We start from the raw sequence: 25,045 nt of genomic DNA on the forward strand, positions 1-25,045 counted from the left end.
GGCAGCACATGTGGAAAGCGTTCAGTTTCCTCTCCTGTTGTGAGCGGAGAGTCCATGACTCGCTGCAGTACAGAAGTGTACTCAGGACACAAGCTCTGTAGACCTGGATCTTGGTATGTTCTGTCAGCTTCTTGTTGGACCAGACTCTCTTTGTGAGTCTGGAAAACGTGGTAGCTGCTTTACCGATGCGTTTGTTTAGCTCAGTATCGAGCTTAGGTGTAGGTGTAGGTGCAGGTATCGAGCTAAGGTGTAGGTGTAGGTGCAGGTGCAGGTATCGAGCTTAGGTGTAGGTGTAGGTGTAAGGTGAAAGGTGTAGGTGCTGGGGGGAGGGGCATTGTGGGTACCTGGAAATTGGAAAGAGTGATGTGTGAGTGAAATGGAAGGTGCGGGGGCGAAGGGCATTGTGGGTACCTGGAAATTGGAAAGAGTGATGTGTGAGTGAAACGGAGGATCCGGGGTGGGGGGGGGGAAGGCAGCTCATCTAGGAGAAGGAAAACTCTGATCCCAAACCTCCACTGCCTTGTGGCTATATCCAGTTGTGGAAAAGGCTTCAGGAGTCAACCTCGAGGAAAAATCAGGAGCCGGAGTCCCTGAGGCAGTTCGTGGCTGAACACAGTCACGTTCTGGCAACTCCTGCGACGACGCTGGAACCAACCGTATTGGCTTCTGCCTTTCCATTGGACCAATCCAGCGACGTGGAGAGGGGGGCTTTGCTGCATGGGTAATAATAATTAATAAGGAATAAATCCGTAGCTCCTCTTGGATGTATCAGTGGGGTACAAGAACAGTCACCTGTGCAGACACACATAAGCAAAGGCTTTGATGTATCAGCTCCAGCTTGCAAGGTAGCTGTTCTCAGTTCCTTTTTTTGGAGACATTTTGGGTCTTGTATTGCCAAATTTGAAATTTCTTTTGCCTATGTGCTAACTCAGGGTTAATTCGAGGAAATCCATGTCTTCAACCATTCATCTCTCATCCCCTATAGATGCATGGAAATGCCATCCTTGATTTACTATATTTATTTTCAAAGTGTTTATTAATTTACATATTTATACCCATAACTAGAGGTGTTCGTTTCTGGTGAACGAGGGCCCAATCCTATCCAATTTTCCAGTCTTGGGGCAGTTGTGCCACTGTGGTGTGTGCTGCATCCTATAGTGCAGCGACAGTAACTGGGACCTTCTCAATGTATGGGAACATGTGTTTCCTTACCAAGGGGCTGCATTGTGGCTACACCAGAGCTGGAAATTTGGCCTATCCAACTTTCCAGCTCCGGCGTAACCACAATGCAGCCCCGTGGTAAGGGAACACATGTTCCCATACCTTAAGAAGGCCCCAGTGACTACCCCTCAACTACAAAATACACCCCACTGGCATAACTGCACCAGCACTGGAAAAGTGGATAGGATTGGGCCCTAAGATAGGTTTACAGCCTAAGGGCCCAATCCTAACCAATTTTCCAGCACCGGTGCAGCCGCAACGCAGCTCCAAGGTAAGGGAACAAGTGTTCCCATAACTTAAGGAGGCCTCTGTGACTGCCTCCCCACCACAGGATGCAGTGCATGCCCCACTGGCACGGCTCCACTGGAACTGGAAAATTGGATAGGATTGGGCCCTTTCCAGCACTGACATAAGGGCAATGCAACTTATGGGTAAGGGTACAAACATTGCCATACCTTGAGCCTCTGTGACTGCCCCCCAACTGCAGGATGCAGCACATGCCCCACTGGCACAGCTATGGCAGTGCTGGAAAGTTGGTTAGGATTGTGTCCTAAGGGCCCAATCCTATCCAATTTTCTGGTGCCGGTGCAGCTGTGCCAATCGGGTATGGACTGCATTTTGTGGTGGGGTAGCAGTCACAGAGGCCCCCTTAAGGTGGGGGATCGTTTGTCCCCTAACCCTGGGGCTGCACTGCAGCTGCACCTGAGCTGGAAAGTTGAAGGGGGCTGGGCCCCAACAGCGGGGCTGCTGCTGTGCTGGTGCCTCCTGGGGAGAAGGGGGTGTGCATCACCTTCCAGGGGTAAGGGAAGCAGCTCCACCCAGGGGCCCCAAAGAAGCCTCGTGCACCCTGCAGAGCCCCTGAGCTGCCCTGGAAATTTTCTCTGCAGCAGTGGGGCAACTGCAAGAAGCCCTTTCCCCCCGAGGGACTGCTGGAAACCAGCCCCAGAGCCGGATGGAGGCGGATGACCACCTCCACCACCTCCCACGACAACGACCACTGTCTCTAGCGCATGCGCACCGGCGCTCTGACAGCTGGAGAAAGGCGGGGAGTGGAACGGCCGGGCAACGTTGCATATGAGACGCGCGGAAGCCACGCCCCTTCCCCCCAATTCCCGCCACCGCCGGCCAATCAGGGCGCTCCTGGCTCCGCAGCCAGATTTTCCGCGCCAAACTCCAAAGCCGGGAGGCGTAAAAGCTGCTTTTTGCGCGCGCTGCTGCTTCGTCCCGGGTCTGAGCCCTTCGCGGCGGGCTCGAGAGCAGACTCGCGCTCGTCCTCTGCCGCCGGCCGCGTCCAGGCTGCCTCCGAGGGCTGCAGCCGGCGGCGCCTTCTCTCCGCTGCAGGGGTCCGGGAGGGGAAAAGGTGAGTGCCTGTCCAGCCCTTCCGCAGACCGGGCCTGGGGCTTCTGTGCGCAGGAGTGGTTCCCCTGCACGGAAAGTCTCCCCCGCAGCGTCACCTTCCCGGCTTGGAACCCAAAGTCTCCTTGGCTGCCTTCGGGTTGCCCTTTGCGCACTTACTCCCGAGTAAGCCTAGTGGCTTCTGTGTGTTTTGATTCGGGAGAAAGCGCGCCGAGACTGTGTGCCCCCAAGTGCGTAGGATTCCCTGCATTACCGGTTTGGGCCTCGGCTGAGTCAAGAGTGCTTAGGAGCCGGATCCTGTCCACCTTTCCAGCCCAGGTGCAGCTGCATCGTAACCCCTAGGCAAGGGAGCAAGCGTTTCTTGACCTAGTGGAGGCCTCGTTGACTACCCTCCCGCCGCAGGATGCGCTGCACCCCTCTTCGTGCAACTGCATCAGGGGTAGAAAGTTGCGTAGGACTGGGTCCTAATAGTTGCATGGGATTTGGCCACCACAGGATGCAGTGCGCTTCCCGTTGGTGCAGCTGCACCAGGGTTAGAAAGTTGCATAAGATTAGGCCTAAGCCCCTTGACCTCAATGGGCTTAATTAATTGTGTCACTCTGCCTTCGGTTCTGGCGCACATAGGAGTTCCCATCCCATAGGGTGTAAACGCGCATAAATGTTTACATGAATATTAAATAAGTAGGAGTGGTGATGATTTTGGGTGTGTGAGTTTAAGGAGTGTTCTTAGCCAAATGTGGAATATAGACTTCACTTTAGCTGTAGCAAAGCCAACTTCCAGAGGGGCCGCTGTGCTGTCTTGATGCAGCAGCAGCAAGGAAGTCTGATTGCACTTTAAAGAAGGCATAGATAAAGGTTGTGATCCTAAACTAATTCATTAGAGCAGTAAGTCCTATTGAACCCAGTAGGACTTACTTTTGCATCAGCATGCTTAGGATTCGACTCTTAGGCTGCAGTTTTGAACTTGCCCAAGGTGGCTTGTTCAGGATTGGCCATTTGGCATGGGAAAGGCAGGATGCAAGTCTTAAACACACATACTAGGAGGCAACATACACAGGATTCTGCTGTTAGGAAGTCAATGTGGCCTAATGTGTGCTGGATTAGGAGCTGTGAGACCCAGGTTCAGTTCACCACTTGGCAATGAAGCTGACAGGGCTTCTCCCTTCTACTTGTGGAGTTGTGAGGCTAAAGTGGAGGGAGAATGTGCTACTCTGAGCTTCTTGGAAGATGAGGGAATAAAAATAGGATATTGTGGCAGAAGCTTTCTGGACTGTTTTAGAGGTAGGGAATTGTCAGTAGGTAATGGAGAGTAGGTTGTGTAGTTGAGGTGCGTGGGCTGCTGTTGTACTCTTGCAAGTACTTGCCAATTCAGCGGTACCATGTTAGCTTCTTTCTATTCCTCCCCTTGCCTGTACAGTATCTAGCATGTGGTTGGAACTAACCAACCTGATACTTAAGAGTTCCTTTCAAAATGATCAGTAAGCACAAGAATGGCTTGTTAACTTTTTCTGGATCAGAGTAAAACTCCAGTTTCCTGTTGCAAACCTTGGGCAGACAGATATCACTGGCAAGTTCATGAGCAGGGAACGAAGGAAGCTGTCTCTCCACCCCATCTCTTTGCATGTCTCCTAGCAAATGGTATGCAGAAGTACATTGATTCTGAACATGGAATTTCTATCTATCCAAATGATTTATATCCCACCTTTCCCTGTAAGTTAATGGAGTGCTAATAAAGAGTTATTCCATGAAATTGGCTAAGCGTTTTTATTGAAAGCCATCCAGACTGTGGCTGTTGCTGCATCTTGTGGCAGCAAATGGCATGAATTGATGTATGTTATGTGAAGAAATACTGCCTTTTCCCAGACATTATCTGCATGGAGGTCACACCCATGCAATACTTAAGGCCCAAATTGGGGGGGGGGGAGATATCAGCCCGACTATGATAGGTAACTAAATTCTCAGCTAGATCAAGCTGTAGTACAGATGGTTCCCTATTATCTGGAACTGATTTGGTTCTTCAAACCATGTTGTGTTGCTCAAATAAATTTCTTGAGCCTTCTTTCACTATTTTTAGACTGTGTAATGTTGTAGTTCAGGGTTTCTCAAACTTTGAGGAAGCTTTACTGCCTCAGTAAGTTCTTGTGTGGGCTAGGGCTAAGGGTCGCAAGGGGGGAATCTTGTGCCTTACTTTGCATGATGCTGGGCTGCTGCAGGAGGTGCAGGGAGCCCTGCACAGCACTTGCCAATGCTTGGAACCTACAAAAGAAGCAGGCACAAAGCACCTCCTGCAAATTGGAAGTGCTTTGCGCCCGCTTCTTTTGCAGGTTCCAAGCACTGGAGAGCACTGTGCAGGGCTCCCCTCACCTTCTGCAACCTGCTGCAGCCCAGCATCATGCAAAGTAAGGCACAAGCACCCCTACTCACCCCCCTTAGCTACACGATCCCCATGCTACCTCCCTCCCCTTCCCCCGACCCTTAAAGGGACGGGGGAAGTGTTACATGAACTGTTGGGTCATGACCCATCAGTTTGAGAACCACTCCTCTACTTGTTGCTGAATCCAGTACTAATGCTGGTATTTAACCCTCTGATTAGGTGCATTTGAGAGGCTGTGCTGCGTAGTGGATAGAGGCCCACTCAGCCTAGAGGCCCACTCAGCCGTGAAGCTCCCTGTGTGATGTTAGTCTAGTGCAGCCTCCCTTTCAGTCCATCCAGTCTGGTGGGGCTGTTTTAAGGGTAAACATTCCCTATATATGCCACTGTATTCCTCCTGTAAGGAATATGAGGATATACTGTACCAAACTTTTGGTTGCTGTACTTTGGGAAGTGCTGCATAGTGAGAACTTGGTACACACCATCATTGAGAGAGGGTACATGTTGGAATGAGAGGGGAAAAATACAACAGAAGGCTTTCCAAAACTGCATAAATGCCTCTAGTTGGGAGTGGTGAGCACAGGAACTGGTCTTTCCAGGTGCAAGTTGAAACTGACATATACACACTCTTATATGTGGCAACAAGATTATGAACAGGAGGTTTGTAGAATGTGAAGGAATGGCAAATCAATGCAGGAGAGGGTATTTTGTGTTTTCTGCTTAGGGCTGTTGTGACATTTTGAAAATACAGTATGTAATTTAGATCATCTTTGCCAGCTTGCAGGTACAGCTTGCCATCCTGTACACAAGCAGGTGCCTTGTCACTAAGCCTATATAGTTGCTCCTCTGGAACTGATTCCAGATCCCTAAACCAATCTCTGCCACCTTCCAGATAGTACTAGAAAAAAACCCCTTTCTGGCTGACATCTTGGAGAGCAGCTGCAGAGAGTCAGTGTAGGCACAAATGGAATTAAGACACAGCTGTGACTTGGTAGAAGGCAGTTCCCTATCTTAAGTCTGTTATAGAAAACTGAGTCCTGTGGCACCATAAAGACTGTCAGATTTATTGCAGCAGAAGCTTTTGCAGGCCATGAGCTCCCTTTAATTTCAGCCTAATGACCTAAAGCAGGAGAAACACAGGGGGTAGAGCAGCCATTTTCAAGCCACTGGTGTGCCGTGGATGGTCTGCAGGTGTGCCTTGGGACTTTGGGGAGGGTCATTTATTAGTAAGACAGTTGGGGAGTTTGAGGCCCCTACCAGCAGAATGGTGTGCCTTGTCAGTCGTCAAAATATTGATGGTGTGCCTTGACAATTTTAGCACCTTGTCAGTGCACCATGAGATGAAAAAGGTTGAAAATGGCTGGGGTAGAGAAACAAAAAGATGGGGCAGGTGGAGGCTGAAAAATCAAAAGAATGGGTTCAAAAGTATAGAACAGGGGTGTCAATCTTGTTTCAATCAGTGGCTCAAAGAGCATTCATGGCACCTGCCAAGGGCTGGAAATGATATCATTAAGCAGGAAGTGATGTCATTAAACAGATGATGGCCAGAAATAAGCACTTTGTTCTCATATAGAAACTCAGCTGCAAATGACAGAACGTGTGCAAATCTTGATCATATTTTCATGATACGAGAGACCCCCAGTTATGCTGAGAGCCCAATTATCACAAGGGATACCCTTTCAGCAGCACTGCTTCTACCAAGGTATCACTCTGCAGCTCAGCAGCCAAGAGGTGGGCTGCGATGTGATACCTTGGTAGAAGCGATGCTGCTGAAAGGGTGGCCTGCATGATATTTGGGTTTTTCCAGTAACTCAGCAGTAACCCTTTCTCACTCCTCTTGGTCTGCCCCTTTCCTTATAGCGTTCTTTGCCTTCTAAAGCTGCCTTCTGTCTCTCCCTCCCAGAGCCTGAGCAGAAGTGGCACTGCTGAAAGGGAGCTCTGGGAGATTATAATGAGGGGTGGGGGCCGCATCCAGCCCACAGGCCTTATATCTGACACCCCAGTATAGAGTATAAATGAGTATTAGTACAGAATCCAGTCAGGTAAGCATAAGAACCAATCAGTTGTGGGTGTCTGCCATACCAAGGAAAGGTACTGAGATGAACAGGCAAAAACAAAATCAGAAATGTTAACCATTAGGACAATTACCTTCCTGGATATAGCTGGATATTTCCAGAACTGAGACTCACAATCACAGTGCTTTAAGCACCTAGTCCATATTCCCAACAGGAACATTTTATATAGGTGATTTAAGTGATGCCATAATCTTGTTTGGCCAATTCGTTACTGGTCAGGAGTGAATGTTAATTGTGTTCATCTGATTGGATTTTGTTCTTCTGGTAAGAATGCAGACACGTCCACTGCCATCTCTTACACTGCAAATGCTTTCTGTGAGGAGGCTACCCCACCTTAAGCCATTTCTGCCCAATGTTGCATATATGCAACAGGGACCAAATGTGTACACCTGTGGGCTCGGCAAAAATGGGTTTAAGAAGCAGATTTTCAGTTGCATGTGTTTTGCAAAGTTTTTTTTCCAAGGAATTGAACCAACAACTTTTGTAAAGTTAATCTCTTAAAACTGCCACTTGAAAAAAAAAGGACCCTATACTTCTGCTTTAATTTCTGCATCCTGATCCACAGATCTCCCAAAAAGAAGCCTCAATCAATTCATCCACACTTTAATACATATACTTGTAATAAGAGTTACAGCATAACTGTTAATAACAGACTATATACCTAAAATAGGTATATACAGACTAGGTATAAATAGGTATAAAACAAACTATACTACAGTATAACAGTTAATAACAGACTATATACCAAAAATAAATTTTAACATCTAGATTCACAAGCAAATATATTTAAGTCTTATTCACTGCAACAGAGACAAGGAATTTTGGCCAAATATTGCAATTTCAGTCAGTTTGTATTTTTCTGCCAGAAAAATTATGTAAAGGGATGCCTATTTTAGGATGCACTAAAATAAGCTGGCAAAAATGATCTAAATTACATACTGTATTTTCAAAATGTCACAACAACAGCCCTAAGCAGAAAACACAAAATACCCTCTCCTGCATTGATTTGCCATTCCTTCATATTCTACAAACCTCCCGTTCATAATCTTGTTGCCACATATAAGAGTGTGTATATGTCAGTTTCAACTTGCACCTGGAAAGACCAGTTCTTATGCTCACCACTCCCAACTAGAGGCATTTATGCAGTTTTGGAAAGCCTTCTGTGGTTTTTTCCCCTCTCATTCCAATCACTGCGCCCTCTCTCAGTGATGGTGTGTACCAAGTTCTCACTATGCAGCACTTCCCAAAGTACAGCAACCAAAAGTTTGGTATATCCTCATATTCCTTACAGGAGGAATACAGTGGCAATGCACCTCACACGGCGGCGGCGCTGCTTTTCGAAGGACTACGGTAGGGAGCCTCTGTCTCCCCACCCACCGCATGTCCCTGAGAGAATGCAGGGTTCTGGTTGGACCTTTCCGTAGCTCTAATTTGCATAATATCGCGGTGCCTTTCCAAATCTCGTGCCAGAGCGGTTTTTTCAATTTGTGGCGCGCGCCGACTCCGCGAGGACGGGAGACAGAGAATCGGATTCCCCCCCCCCCAGCTTTAGGTAGAGCGCAGTGAAACTTGCTTTGGGGAGGCGGGTCTGTTGTTTAGGAGGAGACCAATGGGGGTCTAAGGTGGCCGTAGCAGGGGCCAATGGGCGGAGGAGGAAGGCAGCTCAGTGTTGGGGGGGAGGAAGGAGGAGTCGGGGTCCGTTGGGAAGCGTTTTTGGGGGGGAGTCAAAGTTAGTGTGAGAGGTCACGTTGATGGGTGACTGGCTTGGGGGGTTCAGTCTGAGGTGAGTGGTGGCCTAAGGGGTTAGATCAGTAGAGGTCTACTTGATGGGGGCCACCTTGGCTTTGGGGGCAAGGTGGGGTGGCCTCTGAAGGTTGTGAAGCTGCTTGTGGGGGGGCCCAAGAGGTTAGGAAGGGGGAAGTGGTTGGAAAGAATGGGGGTGGGGTAAGGTGAGGTGGGGACAAAATGGGGGCAGGGGACAAAATGGGGGGCGAGGGTGTGTGTACCAGAGAGAATGGGGCAAGCGGAGGATTTGGGGGTGATGGGGGTGGGGATTTTGCCTTGAGTTGGGGGGGCAAGGGGCCATCTGTCCTGGGTCTATGGAAGGAAGACTGCACAAAGGGGGAGCCGCGGTGTCAATGGTGGGAGATGGGAATGGGAGAGCGGTGTGGGAGTTTTGTGGGTTTAAATGGGGTCTCGGGTTGGGATGGGCATGGATTTTGGGGGTGGGTGGCAGGAAAAGGGAGAGCATCACTGCATGGAGAATCCCTTACAAACTGTTTCTCAAACTGTGGGTCGTGAGCCCATATCAGCAGGGTCCCCATTCATTTCAATATTTTATTTTTAATATATTAGACTTGATGCTACCATGGTATGTGACTGCATTTGGAGAAATATTACAGATCTGTACTTTTAACAAGCTACTATATATATTCTTTTAACAATGCTAGTGAATGGGACTTACTCCTGGGTAAGTGTGGGTAGGATTGCAGCCTAGGATTGTTAAAAATTGTCCTGCTTAATGATGTCACTTCTGGTCATGACATCACTTCCAGTGGGTCCTGACAGATTCTTATTCTAAAAAGTGGGTTCCGATGCTAAGTGTGTGAGAACCACATCCTTAAAACACAGAGGATGCAAGCAATATACAAAGCAGTTGGTTTTCTTGGATTGTGTTGAGGAATAAGAGCCCAATCTTGTGCGTGTCTACTCAGAAGTCCCATTAGAGTTAATGGGGTTTATTCCCAGGAATGTGTGGATAGGATTGGGTCTCCCCCCACCCAATGCTTTTTGGTGGGGAAGTAATGATATTTGCACACAAGGGCACTCTCATCCTGGAATTGGACAGAAGAACTTAAAAGGGTAGAAATAAATAGTATAATAAGACTTTTAAAACAATTTGTGTGTATAGAATGGTGGTACTGTGGAGTTGAGGGCTAATGTAATAAAATTGAAGCTCTTTTTGTTTGAAGGGATTGAAGGGATAAATGTATTGAGGGACAGGATGGAATATGGATGGGGTATGGGACTGAGGTATCCGTGTGCCTGGGGAAAGAGGAGATGATGGGTGAACGGTGACAAGGAAATGGTGACTGCTTTGAAAGTATACGGGCCTTTATGTGGAACGGTACAGAGAATGAGTGTATCTGCAGATGGGGGGACACGATGGGGAGAATGGGCACGTCTCTTCTGCCCCATGTTCTTTTCTATATTTGTAATCTGCTCTTTGAATTTGCCATTTGTCAGAGTTACCAACACAATGTGGATTCAAGTGCGCACCATGGATGGGAAGGAGACGCGTCGGGTGGACTCCCTTTCTAAGCTTACCAAGGTGGAAGAGCTCCGACAGAGGATACATGAAGTGTTTGGGGTGACACCTGAGAGACAACGGCTCTTCTACAGGGGCAAGCAGGTACCTGTCTCCTGTTCTTCTTTCCTCCTCCAAACACCTACACCTTTTCTCCCCTAGCAGGTCTTTGTGTGTGGTATGAAACAATAAATTGTGTATTTTGTTTAAATTTCATTTATTTATAGTAATAAAGAAAAAGGGAAGGAAAAACACTATAAGAAAAAACAAATATTAAAGATATGTAAAAAAGGAGTACAAAGAATACTTCTAATAGCGTAACACGGGTAAAGTCAAATGTTCTAATTACTTACAGCAGAGGTTCTCAAACTTTTCCAGGCTGCGGCTCCCCTGATCCTTGTGGCTATTGGCCACCGCTCCCCATTACATCACCTCACCTCAGTTACCCCCAAAATTGAGATGAAGGTGTTATATTCTTATTTTGTTGTTATTGTATAATTATAACAGTAGTTTAATTGGTTTAAAAACTGTAGTTTTATTTCCAACAATTATTTCTGAACAACCTTAAACAACACACATTTGATTACACACAAAAAGTCCTAATGAGATGGATGTGCCTGTTTTTCTTTGCACAACTCATCGAATCGTGGTGTTATTTTTGAAATTACCACACGCATTTCTCTTTCACTGTTCACTTTTGATCTATATTTTGATTTAATGACAGCAACAGCAGAAAAACCAGCTTCACAGAGATAAGTAGTGGCAAATGGGATTAAAATACGCAGTGCACTTGTACTTATCTCTGGGTACTCCTCTTTAATCTTGCACCAAAACTCAGGTAGTGACTGAACCTGGAACCTCATTTTCAGTGTCTTGTCTGTTGATATGTCAATGAGTTGTTCCACTTCCTGGTTTGTGAAACGTGGAGGTATCTCAGCACTGAAAGGGTCTCTCACCCATTGCACTGGCTCAACTTCATTATCAGGAAAATACTTTTGGAGATAAATATGCAGTTGGGTCAAATACTGCACAATAACAGTCCTTAGATCCTCCTTTAATACCATCTCATTTTCTTTCAGAAATTGATCCAAAGAAGGGAAATATGTACAGTTGCCGTCACTTATGCTAATTTTCCAGTGAATCAGTTTCTTCTTCAATCCATCAGCTTTATCTGAAAGCTGCAAAATGTTGGTATTGCAGCGTTGCAAGGACTTGTTCAATATATTTAGTTTTTCAAAAATATCACAAAGAACAGCCAGTTGTGCTATAAAATCTGGATCAATAAACTTGTCAGCCAAACAGTGTTCCTCCTCATGCAGATATGAGTAGATTTTGTTCCTCAGCTCATACACTCTATGCAGGGAGTTACCAAGAGATAGCCAGCGAGAACTGCTGTAAAACAAGAGGCATGAGTGTTCAGCACCCATGTCTTCACACATCTTTGCAAAAAATCTTGCTTTCACTGGTCTTGTTTTAACAAAATTTACAACTGTAATGATGGTTTTCATGATACCATGCGGTTCTCCACTGAGGCTTTCTGCTGCCAGCGCTTCCCTGTGTATTATGCAGTGTGTCCACACGGCATGAAGTGTTTTGAATTGTATTCGAACTTGAAGTCCTTTGTAGCATCCTGCCATTGAGCGGCCCCCATCTGTACAAATGCCAACACATTTCTCCTAGTCAATCTGATTCTGCACCATAATATTGTCCACAACCTCAAACAAATCTGCACCAGTAGTTCCTCCTTTTATTTCTTTATAGAACAACAAGTCCTCCACAAATTGTTTTTCATTAGCAAACCTAACATAACAAATAAGATGGATGTCTTTGTTATCTGTAGCTTCATCCAACTGGAGTGCAAACTCCTTGCCTTTCAAAGTACAGATGAGCTGGTTGTTAAATGTCTTCAGCCGTATCCTCTGTCCTCTGGCTTATTGTACTGTCAGAGGCACTTGGAGCAGCTGTTTAGCTGCATCTTCACCAACCATGTAACCATTGTAAAAAAGCAGCAGGCAAAACCAGCTCCTCTACAATAGTGTGGGGTTTCTTGCACTGAGCAACACGGTAGGCCACTTTATAGGAAGACAGAAGCACATCAACATTAATTTTGATTTTTTTGCGTGAAAGTGGACTGTTGTTTGGTTTCTTTAAGCTTCCTTAAAAAAAGTCCCTTGGCTTTCCAACCACACTTGGGTGCAGAGTTTCAATATGACACTTTAGTTTGTTTGGAAGCACTGATGCTGTAGCCAAAATTTTTAGACCGATTACACATTGAGCCGGTCCTCATTCTGAACCTGCACACATGTGAAGCCATAATCTAGATAGCTGTCATCATACTTCCTGCTCTTGGCTCTTCGTTTCCCACCTACTTTTTCCTCAGAAGAACTTTGGACTTCACTTTACTGAGATGGTTGGTGTTAAAAACCTCTTCATCATGTATGTGGAAATTGTTGGAATTTATATGCGCTTGTTGAATGTTGGGGAGAGATCCAAACACTGATCCACACGGCTGTGATCTCTCAAAAAAGAAATACAAAAATTGAATTAGATTTAAAAGTAGTGTGCCTGTGCTAAGGAGAAGCAACAGAGAAAGGCTGCTGCTGCCTCTGTGATTTGTAAGCTTGTCTTTCCTTAGAAAACTGGATGAGATTGGATTTTTGACCAAATACAGCAGGTCACTTCTTATGAACTCACCCTGGTTAACAGCATGACAACCTCTACTGATCTGACACTAAAATGTTCTGTTTACGTTTCTCATGAAAACAGGAGCATTTGAGATGGAGGTTTTGCAGGGATGGTGCCAATGTGTGCCCCACACACATTATTTACTCGTTTACTGGGCAAAGAGGAGGAAAAGAGTCTTAATTGTAACTTAAAGACTGGAATTCCTCCTGAAATAGCCTCTAGTCAAGTGTGTGGGTGATGGGTGGGTCCCACATCGCCCCAAAAGACTCAGGAATAAAAGTGATGAACCTCTCTAGGGGTGAGATGAGCTTGGATTGAGCTTTCATGCACAAGTCTTTTTGCATTGCTATGTGCATCCTGTGACATCTCAGGTGATATAGCATGACAATATTCAAGCAGAAAACCAAATTTTTTAAATCAGAGCAGAGCCCAAACACAAGCTGTAGCTATACTGAGTTTTACAACTTCATTCACAAGCTGCAATACTGCATGCCTTTCTTTGATGTTTCATGGAGGGAGGCTTTGATGAAATACTGGGGCAAGGCAGAGGAAGGGTGACCCTTCTTTTCTTTTCTTCCTTCAGTGATTCTTTTCTTCCTTCAGTGTCTTATGATGCAATCCTATCCTCACTTTCCTGGGAGTAAGCCCTTAGTCTACTAGTTGACATGCATTTGCTTGGACATCTAGCCTTGCAAAACAGCACTGGAAGGGAAGACAGGCAAGTATCCCTGCACTGAGGGACTCCCTATCTTTCTGTGCTGTGACTAGTGGTACGTGGCTGTGAACTTTGCAAACAACCACAGCGGAAGTGAATTTTAAGGCACCTAGAAACAAAAAAACAAGAGAAGTGAAATCTGCAGCCAGCACTCTGAGCACACAATCCTAACCAGGTCTGCTCATAAGTAAGTCCTATTTTGTTTAATGGGGCTTACTCTCAGGAAAGTGTGGTTAGGATGGCAGCCTGAGTGTTAGCAGCACACCTGGAGAGTTTTGGAAAGGGACATTTTTTTCTTGTAAGGGGGGGGGCAAGAAGTGATGAAATTTGCTGGGGGAGGGGAAGACTTTGTTTTGTGTGTATCTGCTAATTGCAAACTGATGCAAACCAAGACCCAGAGACTGTTTGACTGCAATCCTAACCTCACTTTCCTGGGAGAAAGTTCCATTGAACACAATAGGACTTACTTCTGAGTAGACCTAGCTAGGATTGTGCATTTTGTCTTATAATAGCAACAAACATGGGAAATAACCCCCCCCCCAAAAGGAGGCAGGAGGAAAAAGGGGGGTGACTGAAAGGGAATGGGTGTTTTTATTTTTTAAACAATTTTTGGAGACAAAGCCATAAAGAGTGGTTTTTTTCTCTTTTTCTGAAGGGGGAGGAAAAAGAGAAAGGTGAAGATCTTTGTTGCTTAAACTGACACAGACCCCAAGCCTATACCTGTCTACTCAGAAGCAAGTCCCATTTGCGTCAATGGGGCTTACTCCCAGGAAAGTGTGGACAGGATTGCAGCAACACAGAGCAAGATTACAACTCACCCCCAAGTAGATGGGGCTGCTCACACACATGCACCCCAACATGCAGATGCCACCCCTGTTTCCCCCAGGCAAGATGGAGGAATGCAGGCTGGGGCATTTGGACACTAAGAGCAGACTGGGCTCCCTCCTTCCCTGTCTTTACTGGTGGGGCTTTTCTCCCAGTTTGGCGCCTGCCAGGAGGATGACCACAAACAGCAAGTGCCTCCCTTCTGACTGGGAGGGAAATCTAAGTGCAACACCTGATCAGATACAGCACCTCCTCTGCAGCCCAGCCAGCCTTCTCTCAGTTTGGCTTTCTCCTGCTCCAGAGAGGAAGCAGCCAGCAAGAATGTTCAATGCGGGTGGCAAGAGTTGAGCATGCTTGCTGGTAGGTCCTCCCTGGAGCACAAGTGAGATTCAGAGGTGCTGTGCTGCGTGCGTGCATTTCCCTCCAAGCCTTCTCTAGTGTCACAGGATGCTGGAGAGGGCTCAGCTGGTAAGCACACACAGCGCCGCCCAGCCAGCTTCCTCTAGAGTTGGGCTTCTTTCCTGGTATGGAGAAGGCTCGTGCTTGCCAGTCCAGCCTTCTCTGGACTGAGAGGTGATCCCTGGGTTTCCCTCCCAGTCAAGAGAAGGCTTGGCTGGCAAGCACAAGCCTGCTCCTTATTATGAGAGACCAGAGAGGACCTGCCTGGCAAGTGTGCTCAGTGAGGGACCTTGCTTATCCAGTCCTCTCTGACTTCAGGTTTCCTTCCCTGTACAGAGCAGGCTTGTACTTGCCAGCCAAGCTTTCTCCTGACCAAGAGGGAAGCCAGGGACAGTACTACTCTGCACAGCGCTCAGTGCAGTCGCTGGCTGAGCCTTCTCCAGATGGGGAAAGAAGCCCAAGCGCAAGCAGCGCAGGAGGCTGGAATGGCTGGGCTGGCGATCTCTGTCAGCTGGGGAGGCTCCCCCACCTCCCCCCACCATGTTTCACAGCCCTCCCTGCCTCACACTGCCCCACTCACCTCATTCACAGCCAAAGAAATGCAGCAAGTAGGGAGGTGGCACGTGCAGCTGAGCAGAGCGGCCACCTCTCTCCCCAGGATGACTCAGGACGCCCCTGGAAGCTAGCCACACCTCCCTAGACAGCTGGGACCCACAGATTGAATACCTCAGACTTACAGCTTTGTATATTAATAATCTAAATCAGGGGTGCCCAAACCCCGGCTCTGGGGCCACTTGTGGCCCTTGAGGACTCTCAATCTGGCCTTCAGGGAGTCCCCAGTCTTCAATGAGCCTCTGGCCCTCCGGAGACTTGCTGGAGCCCGTGCTGGTCTGATGCAACTGCTCTCAGCATGATGGCCAACTGTTCGAACTCTTGCATGAGCTGTGGGATGAGGGCTCCCTCCACTGTTTGCTGTTTCACATCTGTGTTGCAGCAGCAGCAGAAAAGGAAAGGCTGTCCTTGCTTTGTGCAAGGCCTTTTATAGGCCTTGAGCTATTACAAGACCGCCACTCATTCTTATAAGTTTCATCTGTAATATATTCATTTATGTAAATTTATTCAAATTTGAAATGCAAATGTAAATATAAAAATGTTATTTTTTTCTGCCCCCCCTCTCAGACACAGTGTCAGAGATGATGAGAGATGATGTGGCCCTCCTGCCAAAAAAGTTCCATCTCCCATATATTCATTTATGTAAAAAAAATTTCAATTTGAAATGGAAATTAATTACACAGGCCAACACACATTTTTGCTTCCTTAAATGTTACACCAATTCCTGGGTATATTTGGGGTGCTGATTCCAAAAATGGCATCCGTTTTGCCCTATCACGTCTAGTTTTGGAGATATAGTACAGCCTCTTTAGTGAATGGTTCAAGCAGCTTCCTCATGAGGAAGCCTACACCAACTTGTAGCCTCAGCTTGCTGGCACTGTGAGGCAGACAAATGCATACAAGCAGCACCCTGCTTGGCTGTTTGATCCTCTGCTGCCCTCCTTTCCTCCCTACTTTTCTCTCTCTGTTTCTTCAAAAAGGGAAATGTTTGCATCTCCCTCACAATGGCAACAGACTTTTGGCAGCCATTGATGCTAGTAATGGCAGAAGTAGAAGCAAAGTTTTGTTTGAACACTCCTGGCTTGGCAAACCAGTAAAACGTGAAGGCTGCAGCCAAAGGTAGAAAAAGTGCTTTTATCTCTTGGAGGAGGGGGCAGGGAAGCCTACAGGGTTTCTGTCCCATCTCCCTCCCTATCTGCAAGTCAACATTGTGAGAATGCCTTTATTGCTAGCCAGCACACCAAAAGGGTGAAAGTAAAATAACAGGAGCGGAAGCCTCAGCTGGGCTAGGGCAGGGTCAGTGAACCAAGAAGGGGAGAGAATGCTGCAGTCTCTGGCTCTTCCCCTGAGAATGTTGGCTTTGAGGAAGGGAGGACCTCAAGAGATGGTTCCGTGGTTCCCCTGATTGCTTTCAGAGACTTCCGGTGGAGTCACAGTTGGGGAACCATTGGCTTAATGCTGAGGTATTCAATCTGTGGCTAGCCTCCAGGGCCGTTGCCAGGCATCTAAGGGAGAGAGGTGGCAGCATCTGCTCTGCTGCATGTGCTGCCTCCTGACTTGCTGCTTTTCCGAGGCTGAGAATGAGGTGGGTGGGGCAGTGTGAAACATGGTGGGGGGGAGGTGGGAGAGAAGGCTGGCTGGGCAGGCAGAGGTACCACATCTCATCATGGAGCTATCTCCATGTGCAACCTCGCCGCAGGGACTACATTTCCCAGTGTGTCCCTTACCCCGGGCATCCCGGGATTGGTCAAGGCTGGAGGAGAGAAGAGTGTGGAAGTGCTGCATCTCATCAGAACAGGGGTGCTCCTGGCAGGCTTCAAACTGGGAGGGAAGAGTAAGTACAGGCAGTGCAGTGCTTTTCTCTGCTTGTAGGGGGGGGTGTCCAAATGTCCCTGGCCTGCATCCTTCTGTCTCGCCTGGGGGAACAGGGGTGGCATCTGCATGCTGGGTGTATGTGTGTGAGCAGCCCCCATCTACTTTGGGGTGAGTTGTAATCTTGCTGTATGTGGCTGCAATCCTTTCCACACTTTCCTGGGAGTAAGCCCCATTGACTCAAATGGGGCTTACTACTGAGTAGATCTACATAGGCTTGGGGTCTGTGTCAGCTTAACCCACGATCTTCACCTTTTTCCTTTTCCCCCTTCAAAAAAGAAAAAAAGCCACTCTTGATGGCTTTGTCTCCAAAAATTGATTAAAAATAAAAATCCCCATTCCTTTTTAGCCATTTCCCTTTTTCCTTCTGCCTCATTTTGAGGGGGGGGATACTCTGTTGGCTGCTATTGTAAGACAAAAGGCACAATCCTATCTAGGTCTACTCAGAAGTAAGTCCTATTGTGTTCAATGGGACGTACTCCCAGGAAAGTGGGGTTAGGATTCCAGCCAAACAGTCTCTGCCTCTGAGTTTGCATCGGTTTGCAATTAGCAGATACACACAAAACTTAGCCCTCCCCCAGCAGATTCATCACTTCCCCCCTCCCTTTCCGAAACCCTCCAGGTGTGCTGCTAACAAACTCAGGGCACAATCCTAACCAGATCTACTCAGAAGTAAGTTCTATTTTCTTCAATGGGGCTTACTCTCAGGCAAGTGTGGTTAGGATTGCAGCCTCAGAGTGCTGGCAGCCTTGTTTCTCCTGTATAACACCTTCATCCCTATTTTGGGGGTAACTGAGGTAAGGTGTTGTAATGGGGATCCATGGCCAATGGTTACAATGAAAAGTTAGAACCACTGGCTTAATGTAATGTAAATTGCAGGATGGAAGTAGTGCAGGTTTTCATTCAAGAGCTATCTGTAGTAGCTGCTAGTTGTTGCATGGTGATGAAAACTAAGGATGGGCAAAAAGCAGAATGTAGCTAACTGCATTAACTTTAGTGGCTTAAAGTTAGTGATGTCGTGATTTTGAATGAATGCAAAGTTGAAAAGTCTGGCTAGCAGTGTCTTTGGGGAGGGGTTTGGGTGGATTGATTTGAAAATGTTAAAACTTATTTTTCTTCTAAAAGGAAAAAATATGACTTGCTCTGCCACCTAGTGACTTCATGTAAAAAATATTTATGCTTGTGCATGTTATTTCTTTGGCTCTTGGTGTTATTAGGGTGCTTTAAAAGGTCCTGCATCTTCTGCCAAGGTCCTGTTGATATAAGGGTTTTAATATTAGCTTGATGCTACAGAAAGTTGTTGGTGTTTCAGTCTTAGTAAATGAGACTTAATAAGTAAAGTCTTTATCTTTTATTTAGATGAGTCTGCTATTCTCTTTTATTCCACTTGATGATGTACTATATTCTGTGAATTTCAAAAGCTTATAAGCCTCTTATATTAGAAGTTGCTTAAATACCTGTAACCAGTGTTAGCTCAATAATTTTAGGAATGTTTTCAAAATGAGAACCTGTGGTCTGCTTAGCACAAGTCTACTTTTCCTGTTGACCTGTGTTTTATGATGCATGTGCACTGGAAAGAATGTTGCTGCAAAGACTATAGTAATAGTGTGTTTTCCTCTTCTCATGGACAGAATATGAGGTACTAGGTTTTTTTTTGCGTGGTTGACTTTGACTCAGTGACTTTGTCCTTGCTTGCTTAGACGATTCATATGCTTTTGAAGATCTGACACTGTTGTCTGGAAGTTACCATATTTGTGTCATTGAGATTACTAGGGAATCAAGTGAGGTGTGATAACATTATTCTTTGTCCCTGAAGAATTACAGAATCTGAAGTTGATACTGTTTATAGCTTTTGCAATATCTTTCAAAATGTGTTTTGGTATCTGTTTTTAGCTGTGTAAATTGGATTTGTTAAATATTTACATAGTCTCCTAAGCTTGTAGTAGGGGATAATTTCCTTACCATCCAGTGGTTCACAAATTGTGTTTTGGGGCACAATTTCTTGTGAAGTTTCTTGGAAGCATACTGAAGGTTCCTCAGTAGAAAATATCAGTAATGGTGGGTAGACGTCTCTGAAAGTCATTCACCTCTACCACTGTTTTACTGAAATGTGCAGTTCAGGGAAGTGTTAGGTAAGTTCCAAATGCATAATCAGTTATTGTGAGGCAAAGACCCATGGGAATGGACTGTAAACTTTAGAACAGGGATGTCAAACATAAGGCCTGAGGGCTGGATACCACCTCTTTATCAGACCCAAGGGCTCTCCCAGCACTTCTATCAGCTGCTGAGCTGTGCTGAGGTGTCACTGCTAAAAGGGCAGCCCAAATTATTATTGGGCTTTCCCTTATCTTGAAAATATGGTCAATATTTGTATATTTTTTCTTCTGTCACAGCTGATGAGTTCCTAAGTGAGGAAAACGTGCTTATTTCTGGTCATGACCTGCTTAATGACATCACTTCTGGCCCTCAGCAGGCATCATAAATGCTGTTTGACCCTTTGTATTAAACAAGTTTGACACCCTGCCTTACAACCTTTTACAGCAATAGTGGAGTACAGTGGAAGACGAGTGGGGTCTCTTAGCAGTATGCTCAATATGGAAAGGATCCCTTCTGAAAGAAGCGCATTTGCAAATTGTTGCTTTTTGGGCAAGACATTTTGAAATGTATGTTTTATTGCTAGTATTTTATCTACCCAATTGGAACTTGCTTGAAAAAGCAGTAAAGATCTTAAATCAAAGGAATTGGTCTGTTGATGCAGGTTAGCGGTGAATTTGAGGTGCTTGACTTCATGATAGATGGTAAATGCTTTACTCATGACTAATACTATGTTATTTCCTTGTGTCTGTATAAGTAACTTTTGTGTGACTTACACACTGCTCCACAAAATGTTAGTGTTTTTCAAAATAAGTGGATTTTGAATATTAGTGGACTCCTGGCAGACGTTCCCAGAAATTCTCCAGGGTTTGCCTTACAAACTTCAGGTGATGGGCTGTGAGTTCACCCTGGAGTCTGTGTCACTTGCTGGCTGAGCTGCAGCTGCTGTTCCTGCTGCAGTTGCTGCTCACAGCCCCAAGCCAGGATTGCCAGCCTTGGCATCTGTGCCGCAAGGCCCTCTGAGGCAGATGCCAGAAGACTGGGCAGTTCCTGGCAGTGCACGCTCCTGGAAGAGGTGGGCATGGCTGGAGGCCAGGACCGAAGTGCATCCTCAGTGCTGCCTTGACAGATGCTGGGAAATGCTCCCTACTGGGCAGGGTGGAGGGCAAGACCAGGGGGAGGGGAGGGGGATGCTGAGGGAATTCCTTTTGGAGATGGCTAAACTGAAGGAAGGGCAGACACACAGGGAGCTTGAGAATATGTAAACATCTGCCAGGCCGATAAGGAGAGGCTTAGTGAAAGGATAGTGTCCAGGTCACCCTGGGGTGTGTTGGCCCTTCCTGGAAGTGTACACCCACAAATGGTGCATTTGTGATACTGACAGTACAAAAATGTGTCTAAAATTATGAAACTTGGTCCACTCTTATAAAGGGAGATTTGAGTAAATCTGCTTACACTTGGCTCTGTGGTCTTTTGCTTTCATAGAGTTCTTGAAATTGTAAAATGAAAATGTTTGGTTTGTGAAACAACTATGGTCAACTTCTTCAGTGGGGGGGGGGAGAGGAGTAGGGCTGAACTTATTCCAAGCAATAGTGTCACTACCCCATCTTCCCAAGTAACTTCTGAAGAGACTCTTGCTTATGGAGCCAAAGAACCTGGTGGGTGCGTTTTTTGAGACCCAAGATACAATATGTGTCATTTTTGCCCTGGTCAGTATTGATACTGAAGGAAAACCATTTTTACTTGGGTATCAAGCAAACTAGGGCAAGAGCAGCATACTAAGAAGATTCTCAAGTGGCAGGTGTTTCTTGCATCGCCCTGGATGCCCCTGGGGTGACTGTGAAAATATTGCTGCCTAAGAAACGGTGATTCATACTCCTTCATTTTAGTGTTGTGAATGATGGTTTTCTCTTTTGGGGAAGGAGGTGGAATGACCAAATTCAGCTGATGGTCTTAACAGCTGTTGGTTATTGCTGCATTATAACCAGGTGGGAGAAAAATCTGCCTTTTGATAAAAGAGTTTTGAAAATGTTACAGTGTAAAAGCAACTAGTTTACTGAATTAAGACAGAAATATGACTTGCAAAAAGTACATCTTCCAAATAATTACGCCCCAAAGTGTAACTGTGGATCACTGGAGCTGCCTTGAACAGGTGCTTCACCCCTCAGTTCCTTATATTTTAAAAACCAAAAATTTGGTTGCAGTCTTATGTATTCCTGGGATTAAGCTCCTTTGGGTGTTACTTCTGAGTAGACATGCATAAGATTTCACTGTATGTTATCTGAATATTTAGGTCATAAGGTTCTGTGGGTGGGAATAAGTTTAGCCCATAGCCTGACCCATAGGTGTACACATTTGGTCCCTGTTGCACTAATGCAATGTTGAACAGAAATGGCTTAAGAATCTTTAAGCTGAAAAGAATCTTTATACACAACATTTCTGTAGTATTAACAGTTGCATGAAATCTGTTACAGAAGTAAGTTGAAGATGGGGGCTGAAGTGCCATTAGTATACTGATACTCGGCTCGATCTACATCAGATCTCTGGAAGGTTGTAAAAGCCTGGCCTAATGCAGTGTTTGTGTGCAGTTGTCCACAAATTTAAAGTTAATTAAAAAATAGAAATCCTAATGACTAATATTCTGGCACATAGTGTCAAAAGACTTAAATAGATATCTGCATTGTGTTGCTCTTGGAGTGGAGTTCTAGCTAGATATTGGTGAAAAAGCATTGCTTTAATGCAGGGGTCTCCAAACCCCGGCCCGGGAGCCAGATGCGGCCCACAGTGTGCCTCTATCAGGCTGGTGGCCAGCCTCTGATCCCTTGAGTGCCTCTGGCCCAGATAACCAAACATAACCAGAGTTGTGCTTGTGGGGTGAGGGGAATGGGGTCCATGTAAGTGTGTGCTTTATTTCTTGGGCTGTGTTCATGCTTGGAGAAGTCCTGGACATTTGAATCCATTCATTTATTCATTCATCTAAGTTCCATCTCTAATGTATTTATTTAAATTTTATATTAAATTTTTTCCCCCGACCCTCAATATTGTGCCAGATATTTGATGCGGCCCTTCAGCCAAAAGGTTTAGAGACCCCTACTTTAATGTGCCATGAGCACAGTAGTTCAGTGGTGTAGCTAAGGGGGGGTGGACTCCACGCCAACTCAGAATGTACTTTTCACACCAGTTGGAGTTCCAGCATGAAGTGGCTCCTTTTCTTGCAACCTGGTTCCTCATGGGCTGGGCTTTCCCCACTGCTCTTTGCCTCTCCAACCACCTGCACTATCCAATTGGGCCATTTAAGCCCATTGTGAATACCTAAGCAAAGAGAGGGGATATGACCAGCAAAAAGCTTCTGTTGAAATCTCTGCTGTTTATAGAGAGGCAGGACATTTGACTAAAATTTATTAAAATGAACAGAAAAGCAGGCTTGATTTTAGTGTGTGATTGGTTGTTCTCCCCACATCAAAATAATTCCCCCACTATTGAATTATTTCCTGATTTATGAATTGGTTCCTTGTCTAGGGAGTGAGGAAGCCAGCATGGTGTAGTGTAGTGGTTCTCAAACTTTTAACACTGGAACTCACTTTTTAGAATGAGAATCTGTCAGGACTCACTGGAAGTGATGTCATGATTGGAAGTGACGTCATCAAGCAGGAAGTTTTAACAATCCTAGGCTGCAATCCTACCCTCACTTACCCAAGAGTAAGTCACTCACTGCAATAGCTGAGAAATGTTTCATAGATGTATGTTCTCTGGGGGTGGGAAATAAACATTGTTTACAAACCTTAAAAACCTGTACTATGAAATATAAAGAAATACAAATAGGAGACAAGCTTCTCAGCAGATGGTTTTAACATCATTTGTTTGCTGTCTACCTAACAGTGTATTATCTTGCAAGAGAACATCTCCTTGCCCTGAAATTGCTCAGTTTGCAAATGAAGGGGATAATTCTGATAAATAAAAATAAAACTGGCCAGACAAATATCATCTCCCTTTTTGATTAGGTTACAGGACCATGGGAATGCTGTGCATGTCTTTTAGCTTGACTTCATTAAAATATTTGCCAAGGTTCCACATGACATCCTAATCAGCAAGTTGGTAAAATATGGGCTAGATGACACAATCGTTAGATGAATTTGTAGCTGGTTGGATGGCTGTACATGAAGGGTGTTTGTCAATGGCTTCGCATCAACCTGGAAGACAATTTAAAGTGGGGTGCCCCAGGGCTTTGTCTTGGGTCTGGTTCTCTTTAACATCTTCATCAATGACTTGGACGAGGGCATACATCGACTCAGAAGGGGACCTCATCAAATTTCCAGATGACACCAAGCTGGGAGGAATACCTAATACAGTAGAAGCCTTCAGGAAGACCTAGGCAAAATGGAATCCTAAGCTGAAATGAATAAGATGAAGTTCAACAGGGACAAATGCAAGGTTCTTAGGCAAAAATAACCAAAGACACAGGTATAAAATGGGAGATACCTGGCTTAGCAGCATAGCAAGGGATCTTGGAGTTGTAGTGGATCACAAGATGAACATGAGTCAGCAGTGTGATGCAGCTGCAAAGAAGGCTAATGCAATTTTAGCTTGCATTATTAGAACTGTAGCTTCCAAGTGAGGAATTAGAAGTGTAGCTTCCCCTGGGGGCTGGGGATAAGAATAGGCCCTCAGTTTGGCTGTACTTGTCGTAAGAGGCGACTAAATAGCCACCGGGTAGATGGGACTCGTCAGCCTGGGAAGGCAGCTCATCTGAGAGAAGGAAAACTCTGATCCCAAACCTCCACTGCCTTGTGGCTACATCCAGTTATGGAAAAGGCTTCAGGAGTCAACCTCGAGGCAAAATCTGGAGCTGGAGTCCATGAGCCAGTTCATGGCTGAACACAGTCACGTTCTGGCAACTCCTGCGACGCCGCTGGAACCAACCGTATTGGCCTCTGCCTTTCCATTGGACCATTTCAGCGAAGAGGAGAGGGGGGATTTGCTGCATGGGTAACAGCCTATCCTCCATACCTACTTTACCCAGGCTTCGCGCACTGGAGAGGACACTGTTCCAGAACCACCATTCAGAGTGTGACACCATAGTCTTCCGAGACTGAAGGATGCCAACAACAGCTTCCAAGTCATGAGAAGTTGTGGTTTCGCTTTACTCTGCATTGGTTAGACCAGTGGTTTTCAACCACTGTGACGTGGCAAACTGGTGTGCTGTGGGGCCAAGGAGTCAGGCAGTGGCAGCAGCAGCAGCTGTGTGTGTGGGAGAAGTGGCTGCTCAGAGCTGCGTGTGGCAGCAGGAGAAAAAGGAGCAGCGGCGCAGGGGCTTGGACGCTCCTGCTGTTGCTGGTGCCTGCCCCGTGTGCTAATTGGGCAGCCAGCCAGGCACTAGAGAAGCCTGGAAGAGCAGGCGGGAACATGAAGGGAGTGAGGGCGAGCAGCAAGAGTGAGGAGGGAGTGAGCAAGCCTGAAGGTGGAAGCAGGTAGGAAGGATCCTGGAGAGACCCTATTCCTTGCCTGCAATGCCC

The 25,045-nt window shown here is 46.1% G+C and overlaps 1 protein-coding gene across 1 annotated transcript in view; it reads left to right on the forward strand.

Annotated features, from left to right (window-relative positions):
* Nucleotides 1-2,471: 2,471 nt before the first annotated feature.
* UHRF1 (ubiquitin like with PHD and ring finger domains 1) overlaps nt 2,472-25,045 on the forward strand; it is a 60,423-nt gene continuing 37,849 nt past the window's right edge. Inside the window, exons 1-2 of the mRNA XM_066635401.1 lie at nt 2,472-2,581; nt 10,270-10,435. Of these exons, the coding sequence (XP_066491498.1) occupies nt 10,283-10,435 (153 nt within the window). The 5' untranslated portion in view covers nt 2,472-2,581; nt 10,270-10,282. The remainder of the gene's footprint in view (nt 2,582-10,269; nt 10,436-25,045) is intronic.

The sequence above is a fragment of the Tiliqua scincoides genome, chromosome 8, assembly GCF_035046505.1.
Source record: "Tiliqua scincoides isolate rTilSci1 chromosome 8, rTilSci1.hap2, whole genome shotgun sequence".
In the NCBI taxonomy this organism is placed as follows: Eukaryota; Metazoa; Chordata; class Lepidosauria; order Squamata; family Scincidae; genus Tiliqua; species Tiliqua scincoides.